The sequence below is a fragment of the Hemiscyllium ocellatum genome, chromosome 25 (genome assembly GCF_020745735.1).
Source record: "Hemiscyllium ocellatum isolate sHemOce1 chromosome 25, sHemOce1.pat.X.cur, whole genome shotgun sequence".
In the NCBI taxonomy this organism is placed as follows: domain Eukaryota; kingdom Metazoa; phylum Chordata; class Chondrichthyes; order Orectolobiformes; family Hemiscylliidae; genus Hemiscyllium; species Hemiscyllium ocellatum.
In genome coordinates, this window is record NC_083425.1 from 11,745,803 (window position 1) to 11,772,348 (window position 26,546).

At 44.7% G+C, this 26,546-nt stretch overlaps 1 protein-coding gene across 1 annotated transcript in view; it reads right to left on the bottom strand.

The window, feature by feature from the left end:
• Positions 1-15,281: 15,281 nt before the first annotated feature.
• Positions 15,282-26,546, bottom strand: part of LOC132827767 (parvalbumin-like EF-hand-containing protein) — a 38,415-nt gene continuing 27,150 nt past the window's right edge. The window contains exons 4-5 of the mRNA XM_060844468.1: positions 23,343-23,458; positions 15,282-15,905 (exon numbers count right to left, since the gene is read on the bottom strand). Coding sequence (XP_060700451.1) covers positions 15,859-15,905; positions 23,343-23,458 — 163 coding nt within the window. The 3' untranslated portion in view covers positions 15,282-15,858. The remainder of the gene's footprint in view (positions 15,906-23,342; positions 23,459-26,546) is intronic.

Consider the following 26,546-nt stretch of genomic DNA (forward strand, 5'->3'; position numbering starts at 1 on the left):
CCCTTCCCCTCAGAACCCCTTATGCAGTGAGTGAATTCACACAAGATTCCACTCTGAAGTAGTTAATACAAAAACTCCACTTTGTTCAGTGATTTGTAACTGGGTTTGAAACAGGACAGGAGAAAGTGAGGACTGCAGATGCTGGAGATCAGAGTCGAAAAGTGTGGCGCCAGAAAAGCACCGCAAGTTAGGCAGCATCTGTGGAGCAGGAGAGTCGACGTTTTGGGAATAAGCCCTTCAATAGGAATCATGAATTTAAACAATTCCAAATTTTTAATGAAGGCTAATCATCCACACTGGCCTTAAACTTTATTCTATATAGTTGTCCCACAGGGGATATTAGATTAGATTAGATTACTTACAGTGTGGAAACAGGCCCTTCGACCCAACAAGTCCACATCGACCCGCCGAAGTGCAACCCACCCATACCCCTTCACCTAACACTACGGGCAATTTAGTATGGCCAATTCACCTGACCCGCACATCTTTGGACTGTGGGAGGAAACCAGAGCATCCGGAGGAAACTCACGCAGACATGGGGAGAATGTGCAAACTCCACACAGTCAGTCGCCTGAGTCGGGAATGTTCCAAGATCAACTGTGAATGCCTGAAACCACAGATAGGTTTTTAATGATCGGTGCAAACCTATTCTTTTAAATGGGAAATATACCTTCCCGGCAGCGTCCCAGTCCCTGGATCTGGACTGTTCCCTTGTATATGTTTAAGCTGCAGTAAACCAGGGGTAACTGAAACTGCAGGAACCAGACTCTTGGATACGGGGGTCGCCCTGTATTGGTCAACCATGTATATTAAAAGTTTGCATATTCTTTCTGAAGTTTGGAATAAGTTATAAGTTTAACAATCAAAGTCCATTATTTTGCTGTCAGTAAATTTAAATGAGAGCTGAAGAAATTCAGTGCTTTTAACTTATTGTTCTGAGAGAATACTTCAATGTGATTAATTTGTTGACTCAGTCTCCTGATATCATTGTTGTGAGGCACCAGAAAATCCTTTTTATTTAAACAGTTTATTGAGAAAACAGCAAATCTACATCCCTCAAGAGCTCTAGAGAAAGCTGCCCTCCAAATCCCACCGCTAGCTCACCATTGACAGGGGAATTATCAACACTATAACCACACCATCCACCCAGTTCTATCAGTGAGTCCCACAGCCTTAGCAATAACTGAACCCAGCTGCTGAAATTCAGGGGACTGGAACAAAATATTGTTGGCGAACAGTTAGTGATTAAATTGTAACGAACTTGAAACTGTAATGGAACAGAGAGAGCTTTGGCAGGATTAATTTTTCTGCACTGGCAACAGTTCCCCTTTGCAAAATTGACTAAATATGGGTGCAGAGTTCCGATGACTCCGGCTCTATCTTTGGTAAAGTTGCTTGTAAAGCAGTTCAAAATGACATGGTGACGTATGGAGGTTTATTTTAGATGGGCACCAAAACTTCTTCTGATTGAGTTACTTGGCATCATTTAAAATGTCATGTTATGAATGGTACTTCCTCAGTGGGAGTATCAGTAAAGAAAGGTCACATATTTCACCCACCTCCTCTACTCTTGTTCATCATAACCTCCTGCAGCTGTATGCAGCAAGTTCTGGAGTCCATCCAGATTTGGGCTGATTAAATGGCATTTTGCACTTGCAGCATGCACTCCATCTGCCAGACACCTCCAATGAGAGGGAGTCTAACTTTCTCCCCTTGTCATTCAACGGCATTGCCGTCGCTGAATTCCTCCACTCCACCATCAAGTACTGTTGACCAGAAGGTTGACTGGACCAGCTCGATAAATACCGTGGCTACAATTACAGGTCAGAGCCTGCAACTTTGTTAAATCACTTCCTGTCCCCACAAAGCCTACAAGACACAGGTCAGGACGCTGACGGAATACTCTCTAGCTGCCTGGGTGGAGGCAGCTTCAACAACACTCGTGAAGCTGGACACCATCCAGGACAAAGCAGCCCACTTGATGGACACCCCATCTAGCACTTTCAACATTTACCACCGATACACAGCAGCAGTGTGTACCACTTACAAGATGCATTGGAACAACTCACTCATCTTCCTTCAAAAGCCCAAAACCTGTACCATCTAGAAGGACAAAGGCAGCAGCTGTATAAGGAGAGCAACATCTCCAAGCTCCTCCTGCCCTGGCCAGCCACCTAACATCCTGACTTGGAAACAAATTACTATTCCTTCACATCTGCTAGGTCAAAGTCATGCTATAGGTGTCCCTACGCTAGATGCACAGCAGCAGCAACCAAATCAGTGACTTATCCTGACATTCTCAAGTTTAGATCAGAGTGGTGCTGGAAAAGCGCAGCAGGTCAGGCAGCATCCGAGGAGCGGGAAAATTGACGTTTCGGGCAAAAGCCCTTCATCGGATGCTGCCTGACCTGCTGTGCTTTTCCAGCACCACTCTGATCTAAACTCTGGTTTACAGCATCTGCAGTCCTCGCTTTTGCCTAGCTGACATTCTCAAGGACAATTAGGGCTGAGAAGGAATGGCCTAGTGAATAATATCCACATTCTGTGAATAAATTAGCAAATGAGGACAGTAACACTCTGGAATTATGATCACTTTTTAAGTTGGTTAATGTTCACAGTAAAAGGACAATGGTAGAGGTAAATTAAATAGCTGATATATTGCCTGTGCTAGTTATGATTGGCTTTTTTTTAAAAAAAAATTCATCTACAGAATGAGGGCATCACTGGCCTGGCCAACAATACTGCCCATCCCATTTGCCCAGTGGGCAATTAGGCATTAGCCACATGGCTGAGAGTTTGGAGTTACATGTAGGCCAGACCAGGTAAGGATTGTAGCTTCCTTCCCTGAAGAGAACAAGATGGGTTTTACGCTGACAATTGGAACATGGACATCATTAAAAACATAATTCCTGTTTTTGTTAATTGAAATCAAATTCTGCTATCGTGGGATTTGAACCTGGGACATTATCTGGGTCTCTGGACTAACTGTCCTTTAGGCCATTACACACTAACTTTAAAGTCTACGGGGTGGATGCTACGTTTATTTTAACTATGTGCCAGCTGTGTCGAGTGTTTTTGGAAGGATCTTTGCCATGAGATTTCTCACCAGATCTTATTAAAGTTGCCTCATTAACTACTTACCCAACTCCTCTTGTCTGATAGTAGCCCCACTTTACCATGTGCTGTTTCCAGAACAGCTCGCCCCTGAGTAGATGTCCATCGTTAGACTGGCATCCCCTGTAATCAGGTGACATTTAAAAGGATGCTGTGCACCCAGATTGCTGGGAAAGCTTCAGTCTTTTGCACTGACGTGCTGGCTTCTTCCATCATTGAGGAAGGGAGTATTTGTGGAGCCTCCTCCTCCAGTGAATTGTTTAATTGCCCACTACCATTCACAACTGGATAAGGCAGGACTGCAGAGCTTAGATCTGATCTGTTGGTTATGGGATCGCTTAGCTCTGTCTGTCACTTGTTGCAGATAATCCTGATTGATAACTTCACTAGGTTGACATTTCATCTTCAGGTATGCCTGGTGCTGCTCCTGGCAAGCCCTCCTACACTCTCCATTGAACCAGGGTTGATCCCCTGGCTTGATGGTGATTAAGTGGGGGATATGCCTGGCTACAAGGTTGCAGATTGTGCTGGAGTAGAATTCTGCTGCTGTTGATGGCTCACAGTGCCTCAGGGATGCCCAGGCCTGAGTTGGTCGATGCGTTCCAAGTCTGTCCCATTTAGCGCGGTGGTAGTACCGTGCAACATGATGGAGGATATTGTCAGTCTGAAGGCAGGACTTCATCTCCACAAGGACAGTGCAATGGTCACTCTTACCAACACTGTCATGGACAGATGCATCAGCAGCTGGCAGATTGGTAAGGGTGAGGTCAGGTATGTTTTTCCCTCTTGTTGGTTCCCTCTCCACCTGCCGCAGACCCAGTCTAGCAGCTATGTCCTTTAGGACCCCACCAGTTCGATCAGTAATACTGCTGCTGAGCCACTCAGTGGACATTGGGTGGGAGATTTCAGAGTACATTTTATACCCTTGCTATCCTCAGTGTTATTCAATGTGGAGGAATACTGATTCATCAGCCAAGGGAGGACGGTACATGGTAATCGATGGAAGGTTTCCTTGTCCATGTTTAACCTGAATCCATGAGTCTTCGTGTGGTCCAGAGACAATATGGGGCCTCCCAGGACAAATCCTCAAGGATGAAGGTGAAGAGCCAGAGGTAGTGGAACATGTCGGCACAAATGATGTCGGGAAGAAGAGGAGGAACATACTACAGCGGGACTTCGGAGAACTAGGAAGAAGGCTGAAAAGCAGGATGTCCAGAGTGGTTATCTCCAGTTTGCTTCCAGTTTCTTGGGCTGGTGAGGCCAGAAACAGGGAGATAATTGACTTGAACGTGTAGCTGGGAAACTGGTGCAGGAAGTAAGGATTTAAATTCTTGGATCACTGGGGTATGTTTTGTGGAAAGCATAAATTATACAAGAGAGACGGTTTGCACCTTAATAGGTTGGGGACCAGCACTTTGGCAGGCAGGTTTGCCACTGCAACACAGCTACTTGTAAACCAAGTAGTGGGGTGGGGGGGGGGGGGGGGGGGGGAAGGAAGGGGACAAACTGGATGTTTAAGAAGGAAATTGAAGGGAAAGTTGGAACAAGGGAAGTCCAGAAAGACAACTGTATCAATGAAGCAAAAATCTCAAAAAGGGATCATGCCATAAGTTTGAGTGAAATAGGAGTTGATGGGAAGGGTGAGGGCAGTAACAAATTAAAAATACTATACATGAATGCACGAAGCATTAGAAACAAGATGGATGAGCTTGAGGCTCTTTTGGAAAGTGGCAGATACGATATTGTGGGGATAACTGAGACGTGGCTTCAAGTGGACAGGGCCTGGGAAATGAATATTCAAGGCTACACGTGCTATGGTAAGGACAGACTGACGGGCAGAGGGGGTGGGGTGGCCATGTTGATAAGGGATGATATTCAATCCGTTGCATGGGGGGATCCTAGAGTCAGGGGATGTAGAGTCAGTGTGGATAGAGCTGAGAAATTCTAAGGGTAAAAAGACCCTCTTGGGAGTTATCTACAGGCCCCCAAACAGTAGTCTGGATGTCGGATGTAAGTTGAATCAGGAGCTGAAATTGGCCTGTCGCAAAGATGTTACTACAGTTGTTATGGGGGATTTCAACATGCAGGTAGACTGGGAGAATCAGGATGGTATTGGACCTCAAGAAAGAGACTTTGTGGAGTGCCTCCGAGATGGATTCTTAGAACAGCTGGTGCTGAAGCCTACCAGGGAGAAGGCAATTCTGGATCTGGTATTGTGCAATGAACCAGAATTGATCAGGGACCTTGAAGTGAAGGAGCCATTGGGAAGTAGTGACCATAATACAATAAGCTTCAATCTGCAATTTGAGAGGGAGAGGGTACAATCGGAAGTGCCAATATTTCTGTTGAATAAAGGGAACTATGGAGCTATGAGGGAGGAGCTGGCCAAAGTTCAATGGTGCAATACCTTAGCAGGGGTGACAGTGGAGGAACAATGGCAGATATTTCTGTGTATAATGCAGAAGATGCAGGATCAGTTCATTCCAAAAAGGAAGAAAGATCCTAGGAGGAGGCATGGGTGGCCGTGGCTGACAAGAAAGTTAAGAAACATATAAAGTTAAAAGGGAAAAAGTATAACGTAGCAAAGATAAGTGGGAAAACAGAGGACTGGGAAGTTTTTAAAAAACAACAGAGGATTACTAAGAAGGAAATACACAGAGAAAAAATGAGATACGAAGGTAAACTGGCCAACAATATAAAGGAGGATAGTAAAAGCTTTTTTAGGTATGTGAAAGGCAAAAAAATAGTTATGACTAAAATTGGGCCCTTGAAGACAGAAACAGGGGAATATATTATGGAGAACAAAGAAATGGCAGAAGAGTTGAATTGGTACTTCAGATCTGTGTTCACTGGGGAAGACACAAGCAATCTCCCAGAGGTAACAGTGGCTGAAGGACCTGAACTTAAGGGAATTTATATTTGCCAGGAATTGGTGTTGGAGAGATTGTTAGGTCTGAAGGTTGATAAGTCCCTGGGGCCTGATGGTCTACATCCCAGGGTACTGAAGGAGGTGACTTGAGAAATTGTGGATGCATTGGTGATTATTTTCCAGAGTTTGATAGATTCGGGATCAGTTCCTGCGGATTGGAAGATGCCTAATGTTGTACCACTTTTTAAGAAAGGTGAGGGAGAGAGAGCAGGAAATTATAGATCAGTTAGTCTGATCTTAGTGGTGGGAAAGATGCTGGAGTCTATTATAAAGGTAGAAATTACTACACATCAGGATAGTAGTAACAGGATAGGTTAAAGTCAGCAAGGATTTATGAAGGGGAAATCATGCTAGACTAATCTTCTGGAATTTTTTGAGAATGTAACTCTAAAGATGGACGAGGGAGATCCAGTGGATGTCGTGTACCTGGACTTTCAGAAAGCTTTTGATAAAGTCCCACACAGGAGGTTAGTGAGCAAAATTAGGGCGCATGGTATTGGGGGCAAAGTACTAACTTGGATTGAAAGTTGGTTGGCTGACAGGAAACAAAGAGTAGTGATAAACGGCTCCATTTTGGAATGGCAGGCAGTGACCAGTGGGGTACCGCAGGGATCCGTGCTGGGACCGCAGCTTTTTACAATATATGTTAATGATATAGAAGATGGTATCAGCAATAACATTAGCAAAGTTGCTGATGACACTAAGCTAGGTGGCAGGGTGAAATGTGATGGGGATGTTGGGAGATCACAGGGTGACCTGGACAGGTTACGTGAGTGGTCAGATGCATGGCAGGATGCAGTTTAATGTGGATAAATGTATAGTTATCCACTTTGGTGGCAAGAACAGGAAGGCAGATTACTACCTAAATGGAATCAATTTAGGTAAAGGGGCAGTACAGAGAGGTGTTCTTGTACACCGGTCAATGAAGGTAAGCATGCAGGTACAGCAGGTAGTGAAGAAGGCTAATAGTATGCTGGCCTTCATAACAAGAGGGATTGAGTATAGAAGCAAAGAGGTTCTTCTGCAGCTTTGCAGGGCCCTGGTGAGACAACACCTGGGTGTGTGCAGGTCTGGTCTCCAAATTTGAGGAAAGACATTCTGGCTATTGAGGGAGTGCAGTGTCGGTTCATGAGGTCAATTCCTGGAATGGCGGGACTACCTTATGCTGAAAGACTGGAGCGACTGGGCTTGTGTACCTTTGTGTTTAGAAGACTGACAGGGGATCTGATTGAGACATATAAGATGAGTAAAGGATTGGACACTCTGGAGGCAGGAAACATGTTTCTGCTGATGGGTGAGTGGCGAACCAGAAGACACAGCTTAAAAATATGGGATAGACCATTTAGGACAGAGATGAGGAGAAACTTCTTCACCCAGAGAGTGGTGGGTGTGTGGAATGCTCTGCCCCAGAGGGCAGTGGAGGCCCAGTCTCTGGATTCATTTAAGAAAGAGTTGGATAGAGCTCTCATGGATAGTGGAATCAAGGGTTATGGAGATAAGGCAGGAACAGGATACTGATTAAGGATGATCAGCCATGATCATATTGAATGGTGGTGCAGGCTCGAAGGGCAGAATGGCCTACTCCTGCACCTATTGTCTATTGTCTATTGTCTATTGACTGTACCCCACTGTTCCACTACCTCTGCTGGCTCTGTCCTGCTGGTGGGACAGGACATATCCAGGGGCGGTGTTTGTGGTGTCTGGGACATAGTCATACTCACGGAATCATACCTTACAGACAATGTCAGGCTGTTGCTTGAGAGACAGCTCTTCCAATATTGGCAGTAGCCCCCAGATATTAGTGAGGAGGACTTCGCAGGGTCTACAGGGCTCTATCTGCCGTCGTCTTTTCTGGTGCCTAGCTCGATGGCTAGTGATTTGTCTTGTTTCATTTCTTTCTTGAAACTTTATTTGTTACATCTTGGAATTGTTTCAACAGAATGGCTTACTCGGGCAACTCAGAGGGCAGTTAAGAACCATCCATATCGCTGTAGGCTGGAGTCACATATAGGCCAGACCAGGGGAGGATGGCAGTGTAGTTGTTGTACAGACGCTGGCGCATGCTGCGAGTGTAGATTGAAGAGTCGGTGTGCTGTTCCTCCAGACCTATGAACATATCGAGCAGTCTATCTGAGCATCTACACTAAAGAGCATACCAACAAGGCCGTACTGATCAGCTTTGGCTCAGGCTGAAGCACCAGTGGGAGAAATGGCTTCAATGCTGTGAGCATGCAGGTAGGTGCTACATGAGCAAAGACTAAGAGAGCAGGCCAGCAACCCTGAGCCACGGCTGGTCCAATATATGAGCTGGGTGTCACTTCCTGCATCTTCTCAAACCTGGTGCAGAAAATGGGAAACTATAGGCCAGTTAGGCTCATGTCTGTTGTCTGGAAGGTGTTTGAATCAAACATTTTAAAGTGATAATTGCTGCACACAGCAGATTGCCGCAGATGGATATTAATTTAGATAAATGTGATGTGCTCCATTTTGGAAATAAATTAAGGGCAAGATGTATACACAACGGTATCTGGGAAATGTGGCTGAACAAAGGCCTTGGAGTGCAAGTTCATAGCTCCTTGAAAGTGGAGTAGCGGGTGGATAGGATAGTGAAGAAGGCGTTTGGTATGCTTGCCTTTATTGATCAGTGCATTGGAAAAAGGCATTGGGAGGTCATGTTGCGGCTCTACAGGACATTGGTAAGGCCACTTTTGTGTACAATTCTGGTCTCCCTCCTATCAGAAGGATGTTGTGAAACTTGAAAGAGTTCAGAAAAGATTTACAAGGATATTGCCAGGGTTGGAGGATTTGAGCTATAGTGAGAGGCTGAATAGACTGGGACTATTCTCACTGCAGCATCAGAGGCTGAGGGGTAACCTTATAGAGGGGCATGGATAGGGTAAATATATAAGATCTTTTCCCCAGGGGTGGGTGTGTCCAAAACTAGAGGGCATAGGTTTAAGATAAGAGGGGAAAGATTTAAAAAGGATCTAAGGGGTAACTTTTTCACGCAGAAGATGGTGCGTTGATGGAATGAGCTGCCAGAGGAAGTGGTGGAGGCTGGTACAATTACAGTATTTAAAAGGCATCTAGATGGGTATATGAATAGGAAGGGTTTAGAAGGAGTATAGGCCAAATGGGACTAGATTTATTTAGGATATCTATTTGGCATGGGCAAGTTGGACCGAAGGGTCTGTTTCCGTGCTGTACATCTCAATGACTCTATGATTCTACATCAATGATTTGGATGAGTGGAGCTGAGAACCAGTGACTGAACTGACCAATGACACCCAGATAGACACCCTGGTATACCAAGCTATGGACTCTTGTGAAGAAGACAGAAGCTGTGGGCAGATGTGGATAAGTTGAGCGAATGGGAAAAATTTTGGCAGATGGAGTGTAATGTGAGAAAATGTGAAGTTATTCACTGTGGCATGAAGAATTAAGCAATATTTGGCTTTTTTTAAAATGGAGAACAACTGTAGAATTCTGAGGTACAGAGGGAGTTCGATGTTCTGTTGCGTCAGTCACAAAACATGAGTATGCGGGTATAGCATGGAAAGAAATTGGATAATGGGATGCTGTTCCTTAAAAACGCAACATTGAATCTAAAAGTAAGGATGTCATACTTCAGTTATGTAGTGCTTTGGAGAGAGCAGATTTCAAATGTTGTGTACAGTTTAGGTCATCTTCTTTAAGGAGAGATGTAAATGTATTGAAGGGGGTTCGGAGGAGGTTACTAGGTTGATACAAACATGAAATAAAAAAATCTGTGTATGCTGGAAATCAGAGACAAAGACAGAAATTGATGGAAAAACTCAACAGGTCTGGTAGCATCTGTGAAGAGAAATCATTTTGGGTCGAGTGACCCCCTTCCTCAAAATACTTTTTTCTAATGTACTCGTTATTTCCCACAATGTTCAGTACCTGGGAATATTTAGCCTGAATTTTTCTTCAACTGTTAGGTCTTGCCTTACAAGTCTTATTGAATTTTTTGAGGAGGTGACCAAGCATGTGGATGAGGGTAGAGCAGTGGATGTAGTGTACGTGGATTTTAGTAAGGCATTTGATAAGGTTCCCCATGGTAGGCTTATGTGGAAAGTCACGAGGCATGGGATAGTGGGAAATTTGGTCAGTTGGATAGAGAACTGGCTAACCGGTCGAGGTCAGAGAGTGGTGGTAGATGATAAATATTCAGCTGGAGCCCAGTTACAAGTGGAGTTCCGCAGGGATCAGTTTTGGGTCCTCTGCTGCTTGTAATTTTTATTAATGACTTGGAAGAGGGAGTTGAAGGGTGGGTCAGTAAATTTGCAGACGATACGAAGATAGGTGGAGTTGTGGATAGTGAGGAGGGCTGTTGTCAGCTGCAAAGGGACTTAGATATGATGCAGAGCTGGGCTGAGAAGTGGCAGATGGAATTCAATTCTGTCAAGTGTGAGATTGTCCATTTTGAAAGGACAAATAAGAATGCGGAATACAGGGTTAACGGTAGGGTTCTTAGTAAGGTGGAGGAGCAGAGGGATCTTGGAGTCTATAGTCATAGCTCTTTGAATGTTGCCACTCAGGTGGATAGAGCTTGTAAGAAGGCCTGTGGTGTATTAGCATTCATTAGCAGATGGATTGAATTCAAGAGTCGTGAGGTGATGTTGCAACTTTACAGGACCTTGGTAAGGCCACATTTGGAGTATTGCATGCAGTTCTGGTCGCCTCACTTTAGGAAAGATGTGGAAGCTTTGGAGAGGGTGCAGAGGAGATTTACCAGGCTGTTGCCTGGAATGGAGAAAAGGTCGTACGAGGATAGGTTGAAAGTTAGGTTAGGTTTTCTCATTGGAACGGCGAAGGATGAGGGGTGACTTGATAGAGGTTTATAAGATGATCAGGGGAATAGATAGAATAGACAGTCAGAGACTTTTTCCCCGGGTACAACAGAGTGTTACAAGGGGACATAAATTTAAGGTGAAGGGTGGAAGGTATAGGGGGGATGTCAGGGGTAGGTTCTTTACCCAGAGTCATGGAGGCATGGAATGCGCTGCCTGTGGGAGTGGCAGAGTCAGAATCATTGGTGACCTTTAAGCGGCAATTGAATAGGTACATGGATAGGTGCTTAAGCTAGGACAAATGTTCGGCACAACATCATGGGCTGAAGGGCCTGTTCTGTGCTGTATTGTTCTATGTTCTATGTTAGGTGTAGTTGACCCACTCTGATTTCTCTCCACAAGGGCTGCCAGACCTGCTGAGCTTTTCCAGCAATTTCTGCTTTTGTCTTTGTTACTAGATTGATACTGGGAATCAGCAAGGTTGTCTGCTGAGGATAGTTTGCTCGGGCTGGGCTGTTCCCTCTGGAAAGAGTGAAGGGGTGACTTGACAGAAGGATAAGATTCTGAACAGTCTTGACAAGGTAGGTATGGAACGAATATTTCCTCCTGTAGGTCAGCCCAGACCTGGGAAACAGAAAGTGCTGGAGAGGTTCAGCAGATCTGTGGAGAGAGAAATAGAGTCAAAGTTTCGGGTCCAGTGACCCTTCATCAGAACTAGGGGACACAGTTTTATAATTAGGGGATCACCTAGACAGAGATGAGGAGACTTATTTTCTCTCAGTGTGATTTTGAAACTCTGCCTCTAAAGACAGGTTCATTGAATATTTTTAAAATAGAAGTCAACAGATTACCACCAGCCTCCAACAACCCTCAATTCCCCAGCTTGATGGGAATGTTGAATTGGACACTCAAAGTGGTCAGTCATGACCTTGTTGAATTGAATTTCTTTTCTTCCCACTCTTTCTCATTTTTCTGGAGCTCTGGAGAGAGAGAGAGGCAGCAGTGGCGATGGCATCACAGGGAGCACGGCAACAGCTCTGGGCCTAGTGGAATGTTGGCTAGAGGCCTGGTACCGGGAAGCAGCTCTGGGCCTGGTGGGGTGTCGGCCGGAGGCCCGGTGCAGGGAATTAGCTCTGGGCCTGGTAATGGGGTCTGGTGCAGGGAAGCAGCTCTGGGCCCAGTGGAACGTTGGCTGGAGACCCGGTGCAGGGAAGTGGCTCTGGGCCTGGTGATGGGGTCTGGTGCAGGGAAGCAGCTCTGGGCCTGGTGGGGTGTCGGCCGGAGGCCCGGTGCAGGGAATTAGTTCTGGGCCTGGTAATGGGGTTTGGTGCAGGGAAGCAGCTCTGGGCCTGGTGATGGGGTCTGGTGCAGGGAAGCAGCTCTGGGTCTGGTGATGGGGTTTGGTGCTGGGAAGCAGCTCTGGGCCTGGTGATGGGGTTTGGTGCAGGGAAGCAGCTCTGGGCCTGGTGATGGGGTTTGGTGCAGGGAAGCAGCTCTGGGCCTGGTGATGGGGTCTGGTGCAGGGAAGCAGCTCTGGGTCTGGTGATGGGGTCTGGTGCAGGGAAGCAGCTCTGGGCCTGGTGATGGGGTTTGGTGCTGGGAAGCAGCTCTGGGCCTGGTGATGGGGTCTGGTGCAGGGAAGCAGCTCTGGGCCTGGTGATGGGGTTTGGTGCAGGGAAGCAGCTCTGGGCCTGGTGATGGGGTCTGGTGCAGGGAAGCAGCTCTGGGTCTGGTGATGGGGTCTGGTGCAGGGAAGCAGCTCTGGGCCTGGTGATGGGGTTTGGTGCTGGGAAGCAGCTCTGGGCCTGGTGATGGGGTCTGGTGCAGGGAAGCAGCTCTGGGCCTGGTGATGGGGTTTGGTGCAGGGAAGCAGCTCTGGGCCTGGTGATGGGGTTTGGTGCAGGGAAGCAGCTCTGGGCCTGGTGATGGGGTTTGGTGCAGGGAAGCAGCTCTGGGCCCAGTGGAACGTTGGCTGGAGACCCGGTGCAGGGAAGTGGCTCTGGGCCTGGAGTTCAGTGTGGTTAGTGTGATGTCGATGTGTCAGCAAGGGAGGGCCCCCCAGTATCTGCGGCTTTGAGAGCAGGAAACCTGAGGTTTCCCGGAGAGCAGACCAGAGCTGAGTCCTTGGAGGGTGTGCAGTTAAGAAGGACTGTTGGAACTCTTGTCTTTATTCCTTTGTTTTAACACTTTATGGACGTTCCTATTATTATGTTAACTTTATTAACTTTATTTCTTTATTTTTCTACTTGTATTAAGAACAACAGTAGTAGTTTAATTTCCTTCTCCGTATTACTACTAGTAAAGAAGTTTTGACCCTCAGTACATTGTACCTAAGGTAGTGCCATGTGTGGTGACTTTGTACAGTTTTCACTGTACTCCTGTACTTGAGTACACGTGACAATAAAACTTCAATTAAATCAATGACAAATAAAATCAATGTTGGAGCAGGCTGAATGGTCTACTTCTGCTTCTATTTCACACATTTATTCCTAACATTTTCTGACATTAGATTAGATTCCCTACAGTGTGGAAACAGGCCCTTCGGCCCAATAAGCCCACGCTGACCCTCTGAAGAGTAATCACCCAGACACATTTCCCTCTAATGCACCTAACACTATGGGCAATTTAGTATGGCCAATTCACCTGACCTACACATCTTTGGACTGTGGGAGGAAACCGGAGCACCCGGAGAAAACCCATGAAGAACTCTATTTATAAATAAAAGAAATTTAAATTCAGAAAGTAAAGCTTCTGGTTACACCTGATGTTCTGTTGCTCATTAGGAAATATAAAAATACTAATTACTGATGCACAAGGCAGAGAAATAGTCAAAAGCCATTGGGAAATATGCACAAAACTTGACGAACTGATCACAAAATCCCACAATTTATATTTACACATATTCATGTGAAAGTTTTGCGAGGTTGAGTGTTGAAATCACGATAGCTTCCATGCTCTTTCCTTCTCCTTCACTGCTGATGGATCCTAGGAGTGCAATAAGGACTCAAAACTAACCCCTCAATTTCCTGGTAACTCCATAAGGAACCCTTCTCCACCATTTTGCAAAATGCCCTATCCCCCCAAAATAATGCAAAATGAATGCATTCCTCCCCCGATAGTAGCCACTCTGAATCAACCCTGTGCTGCAGCACTAAAAATGAAGATCCTTTCCCAACTTCTGCCAAGGCTGAGGAACCAGCAAAGCCCCACAATGCCCTAATACAACTGGACTCTCTTATTTCCTTCTCAGGATTGTACGGTGCAGCTAAATACAAATCAGTATGTTATATACTCACTTGTTGTGGATTTACAGCCGCTCGGGGATAATAATTAAATACGGCAACCATTTAAAAACGCTGCATAAAACAGACTCATTTAAATTTTTGCAGAATAATGGTCAGTGTTGTGGAAGTCTGTTCATTTGGTTGCAGTGGAGGTCAACACAAATCAGTGATTGACGGGCCCAGTAGTTACTAACGGGTGTCTGAGATTACACCATCGAGGCCAGTATTCTATCACCAAGTCCCCCTTTATTTACACACAGAGAGTCTTTGACACTGATCCAGCTCCCTCAGAGTGAGCAGAACCACTGACACTCCTGTTTATAACTGTCAGCCAGGGCTCCCCAATTGGACCAGATTAACAGCCCCAACCAGGGATCTCATATTCTGAGGTCCACTCGGCTGACTTCATCACTGTCCCGATCTGAACACATCAATGGTCATTGGGAATGCAGTCAAGTCCATTACTGACTTTTGACAAACCAGCAAAGTTGAGAAGAAAAAGCTTGCAATTAAATGATGTGTGCACTCCACGTTCGACACAAGTTAAAATTTGCAAAGTAAGTTCACTATTTGGGATTCTTAGCCTAGTGCAGATCAAGAAGGTGATTTCTCTTTAAGGTTAGTGCATACTCAGAATCCCTGTAGTGTGGAAACCGGCCATTTGGCCCACCAACCCTCCTAAAAGCAACCCACTCAGACCCATTCCCCTATCCTATTACTCTACATTTACTGCGGACTAATGCACCTAACCTACACATCCCTGTACACCATTGGTAATTTAGCATCAGCAATTCACCTAACCTGCACATCTTTGGACTGTGGGAGGAAGCTGGAGCATTCAGAAGAAAGCCCACACAGACACGGGGAGAACATGCAAACTCCATGCAGGACAGTCGCCCAAGGGTGAAATCAAACGCAGGTCCCTTGCACTGTGAGGCAGTAGTCCTAACCATTGAGCCACCATGCCACCCCTTGTGGTTGGAAATGCACCCGGGTCAGTGGATTGACAGACAGTATAAGAGCTGTAACTTTGCAGTGGTTCAAATATTTCTTTGGGACAGGAAGCTAACTATGCAAGCTCCCAGAAAATCCCATCTTCAATACAACGTAGTTTTGCATGAATTAGGAGTCTACATGCCATTGATAGCAAACATAACTGTTTTATTAATTCAGGAAATGACATTCTCAAAAATAAATCATTCATACAAGTTGTGGAGGTTGCTGAATGGCTCAGCGCCGTGATTGCAGTGAGAGGAAACAGAGCAGTAGAGAGTCGAGATTTTATTCCCCCATCAGCTCCCATGCAGGTTCACTCAGGAATACACAGGTACACCGTGGTTGTAAACAGCAAAGCGGAAAGCAGCAATAATGACCCAGCTCTTAGACCTTCAACGTTTTCAAAGCACAGTAATTGCACCATCACGTCAACTCCTGCATCTCAATGCCCCCTCACCCCAGAAAAAAACATGCCAAATTTCCCATCTTATTTCAATCTATTAGGCAGAACAGGTTTTGTCCTTTCTGCCCTAAGTTGTATTATATCAGAACTAAAGAATTTCTTTTTCAATGTGTACATTGGTATTTCCTGTAAGGTGAGTCTGGGAGAAAGGGGTTTCAAAGAGTTTGCAGAAGCTCCAAAGATACCCCAGTCAATGCAAAGCTCCGTGCCATGTGCAACTTCACTCTTTAACAATGGACATTTCTCATCTTTACCCTTCTACTTTTTTCTGGGCATCTTTTCTTCCTTAACCATAGCTTCAAATTCTGGAAGAAAGAATAAAACATGAGTGGAAATCTTTTGCTGACTCCATTTAAATTGTATATTCTCATTCACTTTGTAACTGAGCGTTGTTATCATCAGCTGAAAGATTTTTTCTCCCCCTGGAAAACATCTACTTTATTCATAAAATTAGGAAAAGGATCACACATAACAGTTCAAGTTTGGCATGACGCAAAGTGCAATTTTCAGTGCACTATGTGGGCAAGCTGAGGTACCTTACAATTCCAAGTTATATTTACAATTTCCATTTCTTATTAAAACAGTCTCTGCTGTGGACAGCACAGTGAGCTTTATACTGATTCCAGCCCCTCAAGGGGTTGGAATCCATTCTTCACCAACATAAACCTAACATTCCAAAAAGACGCAATAAACAAACGTACCTCTGTTGATTGAATGGTGGAGTGGACTCGATGGGCCGAATGGCCTTACTTCCTCTCCTATGTCTTATGGTCTTATTTCAGACCCGAAGCCATTGCGTTGTGAAAATTATCAGGTGTTTTAAGCTCGATGGATAATATTGAACTAAATGGGTTGTTTGTGTTAAAATATGGATGGAACAAAATTTGGAATGATGGCGCTCACTTTCCAGATGCCACAGGAGTTCTTTGGTGTCTGAAATGGTGTCGATGGAACTCATACACAACGTTACAGCATGTCTCATGTTGTGTGCTGTTTTAGTGAGGGGGAGGGCAGTGAATATTATTGGATGTTTGCAGTACAGGTAGATCACAACTTTAGTGTCTCATGTTGGTTTGACACTTTGGGGACCAAGTCTTAACCTTACACAAATGAACATCCATTCAACCATCGGACAGACCCCACACCAATACTTTCTAAAGGGATCATCAATCATTCATCGGTTAATGACTGGTGGGTTTCTTTTGATGGCTGGTTTGATTCTCTTGGTGTTTGATTTTATCCTATACCACCCTATCACAGATCATCCTTTTTATTGCTGACATTTCAAATATTCTATATCATATAAGGGTAGGAATAGGCCATTTGGTCCCTCAAGCTTGCTCTGTTAATTGATACAGTCAATGTTGACTTCTCTTATTCCTGATGAAGGGCTTATGCTCGAAATGTCGAATTCTCTATTCCTGAGATGCTGCCTGGCCTGCTGTGCTTTGACCAGCAACACATTTGCAGCTGGAGCCTCAACTGTGTCAATGCCCCTTGACTCCTTGTTTGGTTAACCATCACACACTGCCTTTGGGAGACTCAATGACCCACTCTCCACTGCTCTGTGTGGGTTATGTCCATAGAACAATGATCCTCTTATTTTTCCAGTCTCTATCTTAAAATTCCACATCCTCTTGGCTTCCAACCTGCCAAGTTAAGGTCACCTCTCATTCTTTTCAATGCCAAAATATGCTACATCAATCTGTCCCACCTTTCTCATTTATTTTCTTTTTCTTTTCTTCCATTCCCCACTTTCCCCTGTACAGTTTGAAAATTCCAACTGCATTTTTCCCCCATGCTGTTCCACTCTTCTGTCATTCCCAGTCCACCCCAGCTCTAACTGGATTCTTGTGGCCTACTCCTGACACAATGTATTGCTCCTTTAACAGTTGGAGGCCTATCTTTGCTTTCACTGGCCAAGCAGTCACTCATGACACTGGTGCCCCCATCAGGTATCCAACAAATCAACAACTACAATTCATGTTGCAAATGAAAAGGCAGCAAGCAAGCAGCATTGAGATTGGTTTGATGCCTAAAAGCCCAGTTTTGGGAATGATTAGGGAACGATAAAGAAGGCGGGGGAAAATGCAATATTAACAGTCTGCAATAAAGCATTCAAAGGATTTTTTTCTTTGGTTCATGGGATGTGTGCACTGCTGGCTATGCTGAGAGTGTGGTGCTGGACCAGGAGTGGACCATCATGCCTGATGTAGGGCTCTTGCCCAAAATGTTGATGCTCCTCCTCCTCAGTCACTCCCTGACCTGCTGTGCTTTTCCAGCACCACACTCTCAACTCTAAGCTCCAGCATTTGCAGACCTCACTTTCACCCCGCATTTACTGCCTACCTCTGAATACCCAGAAGGCAGTTAAAGCCAACCACAATGCTGTAGGTCTGATGGCATGTGTAGGCCAGACCAGGTAAGGATGGCAGATTTCCTTCCTTGAAGGGCATTAGTGATGTGAACCAAATGGGCTGTTTTTAGAACACCAATGTATGTTGGTTACTTGGTTATCGTTTGAGCTAGATTTTTATTCCAGTTTCTTATTAAATTCAAATTTCACCATCTGCCACAGATGGACATTCAAACCCATGTCCCTCGAGCATTAGGGTGTCACAGTGGCTCAATGGTTAGCACTGCTGCCTCACAGCACTGGGGACCTGGGTTTGCACATTCTCCCTGTGTCTGGGTGAGCTTCCTCCGAATGCTCTGGTTTCCTTCTACAGTCCAGAGATGTGTAGGTTAGCCATACCAAAGTGCCCAGGCTGGAAGTGTTACAGCAGGAGTGGGTCTAGGTGGGAGGATTAGTGTGGACACGATGGGCTGAATGGCCTGCTTCCACGCTGTTGGGATTCTATGGTTATTCTGAGGTTTTCAATTACTAATGCACTGACATTATCACTGTGCCACTGCCTCCCCAGAATCAGGGAACTTATAGGATGGTAGAGAAAGTGATTCCTCTTCCTTACCTGCTGATCTGTTCAGAGAAATTGGGGATAATGAAGCACTGGGTGGCAGTGTGTACAGTGAGACACAGAAAAGCATACTAATAGAGGTAAGTATTTCACTCAATAGGAACTCTGCTTCCTCGTCAGGACCAGGGACAGGCAAGTACTTGGATGGTTTCAGAAATGGGACAAAATGTGTTGTATGTTTTGTGAAATGCTTATTAATAACTGTCTGAAAATGTGTTGCTGGTTAAAGCGCAGCAGGTCAGGCAGCATCCAAGGAACAGGAAATTCGATGTTTTGGGCAAAAGCCCTTCATCAGGAATCTATTAATAACTGTCTTCAAGTAAGAAACATTGCTGTTTTTAGTTTTATGAATCTGGTTGAAAGATAAGGAAAGAATGATCTCAACAGTAGCTAGGCAACTTACACTTAGAAAGTGTCTTTAACAGGGTAAAACATCCCAAATTGTTTCACGGGAACATCATCAGATAAGAATAGACATAAGGAGACATTTGAACAGGTGATATAGTACACAAAGGCAAATAGTGAAACAAAGTGGTATGGTTTAATTGTCATTACAGAGATAAGGCTTCAGCATGACCAAGACTAAGGACTGAATGGGAGGTTTTTTTTTGATTAGATTAGACTTACAGTGTGGAAACAGGCCCTTCGGCCCAACAAGTCCACACCGACCCGCTGAAGCGCAACCCACCCATACCCCTACATATACCCCTTACCTAACACTACGGGCAATTTAGCATGGCCAATTCACCTGACCCGCACATCTTTGGACTGTGGGAGGAAACCGGAGCACCCGGAGGAAACCCACGCAGACACGGCGAGAACGTGCAAACTCCACACAGTCAGTCGCCTGAGTCGGGAATTGAACCCGGGTCTACAGGCGCTGTGAGGCAGCAGTGCTAACCACTGTGCCACCGTGCCGCCCACATATAAAGTTGCCAAAGAGGTTGCAAGCCTGAGGATTGGGAGAATTTTAAAAACCAGCAAATTCGGACCAAGAAATTAATTTAAAAAGAATGAATACAATATGAATATAAACTATTAAGAAACATAAAAATAATGTAAAGGCTCCCATACATAGGTAAAAAGGAAAACATTGGCCAAGGCCTTTATGTGCCCATTACACCTGGATACAGGAGAATTCATAAAAATAGGCAACGGAGAAATGATAGACAAGCTAATGAGCATCTGCTATCACATGAGAGGTCTCCCTAAAATAACTAAGATCCAAGAGTCTAGTGAGAGTGTGGAACTGAAAGAAATGTGTCTGAGTAAAGACAAATCATATGAAAAAATGAATGGAACTATAAATCTTGAAGGGTCACAGTTGAAGGTACAGGGTAGCCATTTTGGATTGAGATAAGGAGAATTGCTTTTCACCCTGAGAGGGGTGAGTCAGTGGAATATTCTGTCACAGAAAGTGGTTGAGACCAAAACATTGAATGTTTTCAAGAAGGAGTTTAATATACATCATAGGGCTAAAGGGGTCAAAAGGTGCAGTGAGGAATGGCGGATGATCATATTGAATGGTTTGAAGGGCAAAATGGTTTACTCCTGCTCCTATTTTGTAGGTTTCTATTATTTTCTTATCTAAAATGATACAAATGCTACAGGAAGGATAGAAAGGGAGGCAAGAGAGGCGGGGGAGTGGTGTCTTTGATAAGGGATAGCATTACAGCTGTGCTGAGGGGGGATATTCCCGGAAATACATCCAGAGAAGTTATTTGGGTGGAACTGAGAGATAAGAAAGGGATGATCACCTTGTTACAATTGTATTATAGACCCCCTAATAGTCAGATGGAAATTGAGAAACAAATTTGTAAGGAAATCTCAGCTACCTGTAAGAATAATAGGATGGTTATGGTAGGGGCTTTTAACTTTCTGAACATAGACTGGGGCTGCCATAGTGTTAAGGGTTCAGATGGAGAGGAATTTGTTAAGTGTGTACAAGAAGATTTTCTGATTCAGTATGTCGATGTATCTACTAGAGAAGGTGCAAAACTTGACCTACTCTTGGGAAATAAGGCAGGGCAGGTGACTGAGGTGTCAGTGGGGCAGCACTTTGGGGCCAGCAATTATAATTCTATTAGACTTAAATAGTGATGGAAAAGGATAGACCAGATCTAAAAGTTGAAGTTCTAAATTGGAGAAAGGCCAATTTTGATGGTATTAAGCAAGAACTTTCAAAAGCTGATTGGGGGCAGATGTTCGCAGGAAAAGGGACGGTTGGAAAATGGGAAGCCTTCAGAAATGAGACAACAAGAATCCAGAGAAAGTATATTCCTGTCAGGGTGAAAGGAAAGGCTGGTAGGTATAGGGAATGCTGGATGACTAAAGAAATTGAGGGTTTGGTTAAGAAAATGAAGGAAGCATATGTAAGGTATAGACAGGATAGACTGAGTGAATCCTTAGAAGAGTATAAAGGCAGTAGGAGTATACTTAAAAGGGAAATCAGGAGGGCAAAAAGGGGACATGAGATAGCTTTGGCAAATAAATTTAAGGAGAATCCAAAGGGTTTTTACAAATACGTTAAGGACAAAAGGGTAGCTAGGGAGAAAATAGAGCCCCTCAAAGATCAGCAAGGCAGCCTTTGAAAAGGCACAGAAAATGGGGGAGATTCTAAACGAGTATTTTGCATCAGTATTTACTGTGGATATAGAAATAGTCCAAAATACAGAGGAGGAAGTGCTGGATGTCTTGGAATGCATAACGGTGGTTAAATCCCCAGGACCTGATCGGCTGTACCCTAGAACTCTGTGGGAAGCTAGAGAAGTGATTGCTGGGCCTCTAGCTGAGATATTTGTATCATCGATAGTCACAGGTGAGGTGCTTGAAGACTGGAAGTTAGCTAATGTGGTGTCACTGTTTAAGAAGGGTGGTAAGGACAAGCCAGCGAACTATAGACCAGTGAGCCTGACGTCAGAGGTGGGCAAGTTGTTAAAGGGAATCCTGAGGGACAGGATGTGCAGGTATTTGGAAACGCAATGGCTGATTAGGGATAGTCAACATGGCTTTGTGTGTGTGAAATCATGTCTCACAAACTTGATTGAGTTTTTTGAAAAAGTAACAAAGAGGATTGATGAGGCCAGAGCAGTAGATGTGATCTATATGGACTTCAGTAAGGTGTTCAATAAGGTTCCCTATGGGAGACTGATTAGCAAGGTTAGATCTCATGGAATACAAGGAGAACTAGCCATTTGGATACAGAACTGGCTCAAAAGGTAGAAGACAGAGGATGGTGGTGGACGGTTGTTTTTCAGACTGGAGGCCTGTGACCAGTGGAGTGCCACAAGGATTGGTGCTGGGTCCTCTACTTTTTGCCATTTACATGAATGATTTGGATGCGAGCATATGAGGTATAGTTAGTTAGATGATACCAAAATTGGAGGTGTAGTGAACAGCGAAGAAGGCTACCTTAGATTACAACAGGATCTTGACCAGATGGGCCAATGGGCTGAGAAGTGGCAGATGGAGTTTAATTCAGATAAATGCAAGGTGCTGCATTTTGGGAAAGCAAATCTTAGCAGGATGTATACACTTAATGGTAAGGTCCTAGGGAGTGTTGCTGAACAAGGAGACCTTGGAGTGCAGGGTCATAGCTCTTTGAAAGTAGAGTCAAAAGTAGATAGGATAATGAAAAAGGCGTTTGGTATGCTTTCGTTTATTGGTCAGAGTATTGAGTACAGGGGTTGGGAGGTCATGTTGTGGCTGTACAGGACATTAGTTAGGTCACTGTTGGAATATTTCGTGTAATTCTGGTCTCCTTCCTATTGGAAAGATGTTGCAAAACCTGAAAGGGTTCAGAAAAGATTTACAAGGATGTTGCCAGGTTTGGAGGATTTGAGCTATAGGGAGAAGCTGAACAGGCTGGGGCTTTTTTCCCTGGAGTGTCGGAGGCTGAGGGGTGACCTTGTTGAGGTTTACAAAATTTTGAGGGGCATGGATAGGGTAAACAGACAAAGACTTTTCCCTGGGGTTGGGGAGTCCAGAACTAGAGGGCATAGGTTTAGGGTGAGAGGGGAAAGATATAAAAGAGACCTATGGGGCAACTTTTTCTCACAGAGGGTGATACGTATATGGAATGAGCTGCCAGAGGAAGTGGTGGAGGCTGGTACAATTGCAACATCTAAGAGGCATTTGGATGGGTATATGAATAGGAAGGGTTTGGAGGGATATGGGCTGGGTGCTGGCAGGTGGGACTAGTTTGGGGTGGGACATCTGGTCAGCATGGATGGGTTGGACCAAAGGGTCTGTTTCCGTGCTGTACATCTCCATGACTCTATGACTCAAAATATTTTTATAATTCAAATGAAATTATTTGAAGAAAAATATAATAAAATGGTATTTTTAACCTTGGTTTATCTTTTAATAGGCTCTAGGATAATTCTTGAGGATTAATATTCCTGACAGTACTGACACCAGCCCTGTAATTCAGGCTGACCTGTTCACCATAGATTCTGAATTTCTCATGGGATTCTTTTAGGTGTCTTCTATGTCACAGATGCTGTGCATCATTCTGAAAGCAATACGTTTACAAACTGGCCATGGTTCTACCAGACCATTGGACCACTTTCTCATCAGAGAGAGATGACAGGTGGTGGCTTAATCTGAGGGTCACCACATCTCAGGCGAGGGGAGAGGTTGAGAAGGAGATGCCCCTCATGGTCACCTCATGGAATTGAACCCATGTTGTTGGAGTCATTCTGCATCACAAGCCAGCCATGCAACCAACCAAGCTACCCGATCTCTTTGAGCTATAAATCATACCTTTGTAGTTAATTCTCCCGTCACCATCTATGTCTGCTGCCTGGAGCATAGCATCAGCGTCTTCATCTGACAGAGGGACAAGAGGAACATTGGTGGGAATTGTCGAGAGGATGTATCTGTAACACAGTGTACGGGGGTGGGGGGGAAGACATTACAAATTCCTCATTAACTTGTTAGGTGGGGGACAGTTAAAAGCATTAAGATTTTCTAAAGCAACCTTTTCACTCAAGGAGCTAATTTTGTTGATTCAATGCATTTGTAGATAAGAGTCCGCCATGATGTTGACCGCTTCTATGATTTCCAGTTTGAAGTTTATTTTTACAGAGAGGACTTAAACTATCATTCATGCTTTAGTGGTGAAGATGAACTTCATGGTATATATACAGCTCTGTTCATACAAGGTGCTTTTTAGCCAATGAAGCACTTTAGAAGTTGTTATAATTTGAGGAAGCATTGCAGCCTTCACAATAAACAATGAAAATAATTAAAACCACTTCTAGTCATTGAATCATAGAGAGGTACAGCAGAAACGGACCCTTCGGTCCATCTCATCCATGCCAACCAGATACTCTACATTAATCAAATCCCATTGGCCAGCACTTGGCCTATATCCCTCCAAATCTTTCCTAATCATATTCCCAACCAATTGCTTTTAAATATTGTACCAGCCTCCACCACCTCATCTGGCAGATCATTCCATACAAGCAATACCCTCTGTGTGAAAAAGTTGTCCCTAAAGTCCCTTTTAAATCTTCCCCCTCTCAAGACCTTGTCTATTTACCCTATCGATACCCCTCATGATTTTATCAAACCCTATAACGTCATCCTCTCAGCCTCTGACACTCCAAGGAAAATAGCCCCAGCCTATTCAGCCTCTTCCTATAGCTCAAACCCTTCAATCCTGGCAATATCTGTGTTTGCCATTGGTTAAGGGACAAAATCCTAACGAGAACTTTAGAAAAATTCCCATTTGTCAGATTGTACCACATGATCTTTTACATTTAAGGGAGATGGAGCCTCAGTTTAACACCTCACCTGTAAGACAGCACCTCCAACAATGTCACTCTCCCTCAGCACTACAATGGACTGTCAACAGCAATGAGCTGTTAGTCAAAAGCACATGTTCATTGAGCAGTTGGTTAGTTTATAACTACTTCATAGGTTTGCATGAAATGTGTTCATCGAGATAAACTATAACTTACGACAATAATTGGCTAAACAAAGCCTGATTTCAGATTGGACCCTGCTTGATTATCCTTAAAGAGGAATTGGTGAGGGAGGATAGCACAGACAGCTGAAGAGTCAGCAAACACACAAACACACCATTCAAATGCGAAACTGCCAGTAGGTATGACCTTAACCACATTGTCAATGATCTGTGATACACTATGCATGAGCATACACAATCAATTGTGTTGAATATGGAATAACACATCTAATGATCACCCATTGCCAAAGTCGGTACCATTGGTGACAGAAAATGCTGGAGAAACTCAGCAGGTCTGCCAATGTCTGTGGAGAGAGAAAGAGAGTTAATGTTTCGAGTCTGGTATGACCCTTCTTCGGAACATTTCTGATGGAATCAGACGTTGCGTTGGTAAGGCCACACTCGGAGTATTGTGTGCAGTTTTGATTTCCTTACTTGAGGAAGGCTGCTATTGCTGCAGAGGGAATGCAGGGAAGGTTTCCTAGCCTGATTCCTGGGATGGCAGGACTGATGGATGAGGAGAGATTGAGTCAGTAACGACTATATTCACTGGAATGAGGAGGCATCTCAACGAAACCTGTAAAATTCGAATAGGACTAGTCGGGGTCAATGCAGGGGTCACAGTTTAAGGATAAGGATACCTTTTAGGGCTGAGATGAAAAGTCTTTCACCAGCCAGTGGGGAGCCTGAGGAATTCACTGCCACAGAAAGTAGTTGAGGCCAGAACATTGTGTTTTCGAGAAGGAGGCAGATATAGCTCTTGTGTCTAAAGGGATCAAGTGATATGGGGGAGGGAGGGTGTGAGCTCGATGATCAGTCATGGTCATATTGAATGTTGAAGCAGGTTCAATGGGTGGAATGGCCTACTCCTGCTGCTATGTTCTATGTTTCCATGGGCTTCAATGTATCTGCCGGACCTACTGAGTCTCTCCACCATTCTCTGCCTTTGTTTCAGATTTCCAGCATTCACAGTATTTTGCTTTGATTTAGTGTAGGTTTACCTGTGTGTTGATAATCATCTATCTCTAAAAGCAAGTGATTCCCATCAGGCAACCATCCCAAAGGCCACACATGCCCATAGCACCAAACATTCCCCCCTCAACATGGAACTGACACCCAAACTAGAGTCATACACACACTGGCAGCACTGTGTGTGTGTGTGTGTGTGTGTGTGTGTGTGTGTGTGTGTGTGTGTGTGTGTGTGTGTGTGTGTGTGTGTGTGTGTGTGTGTATCTGTCTGTCTGCATGTCTGTATGTCCATGCGCATGTGTCTACATCATATGGAGGGCAGAGATTCAAGAGGGCAATGTGTGTGTCTATGTGTGTGCGTGTGAGTGTGTATGTATGTGTGTCTGTGTGTGTCTAAGTGTGTGTGTATCTGAGCATGTGTGTGTGTCTTAGTGTGTGTCTGTGTGTATCTGCGTGTCTGAGCGTGTGTGTATCTGTGTGTCTGAGCGTGTGTCTGTGTGTGTGTGTATCTGAGCGCATGTGTGTGTCTCTGTGTGTGTCTGTGTATCTGAGCATGTGTCTGAGTGTGTGTCTGTGTGTGTCTGAGTGTGTGTGTCTGAGTTTGTGTCTCTGTGTGTATGTGGCTGTGTGTGTCTGAGCGTGTGTGTGTCTGAGTGTGTGTGTGTGTTTGTGTCTGAGTCTGTGTCTGTATGTGTGTGTGTGTGTCTGAGTGTGTGTCTGAGTGTGTGTGTGTGTGTGTGTGTGTGTGTCTGAGCGTGTGTGTGTCTGAGTGTGTGTGTGTTTGTGTCTGAGTCTGTGTCTGTATGTGTGTGTGTGTGTGTGTGTCTGAGTGTGTGCGCGTGTCTGAGTGTGTGTGTGTTTGTGTCTGAGTCTGTGTCTGTATGTGTGTGTGTCTCTGTGTGTGTGTGTGTGTCTCTGAGTGTGTGTGTGTCTGAGTCTGTGTCTGTATGTGTGTGTGTGTGTGTGTGTGTGTGTGTCTGAGCGTGTGTGTCTGAGTGTGTGTGTGTGTGTGTGTTTGTGTCTGAGTC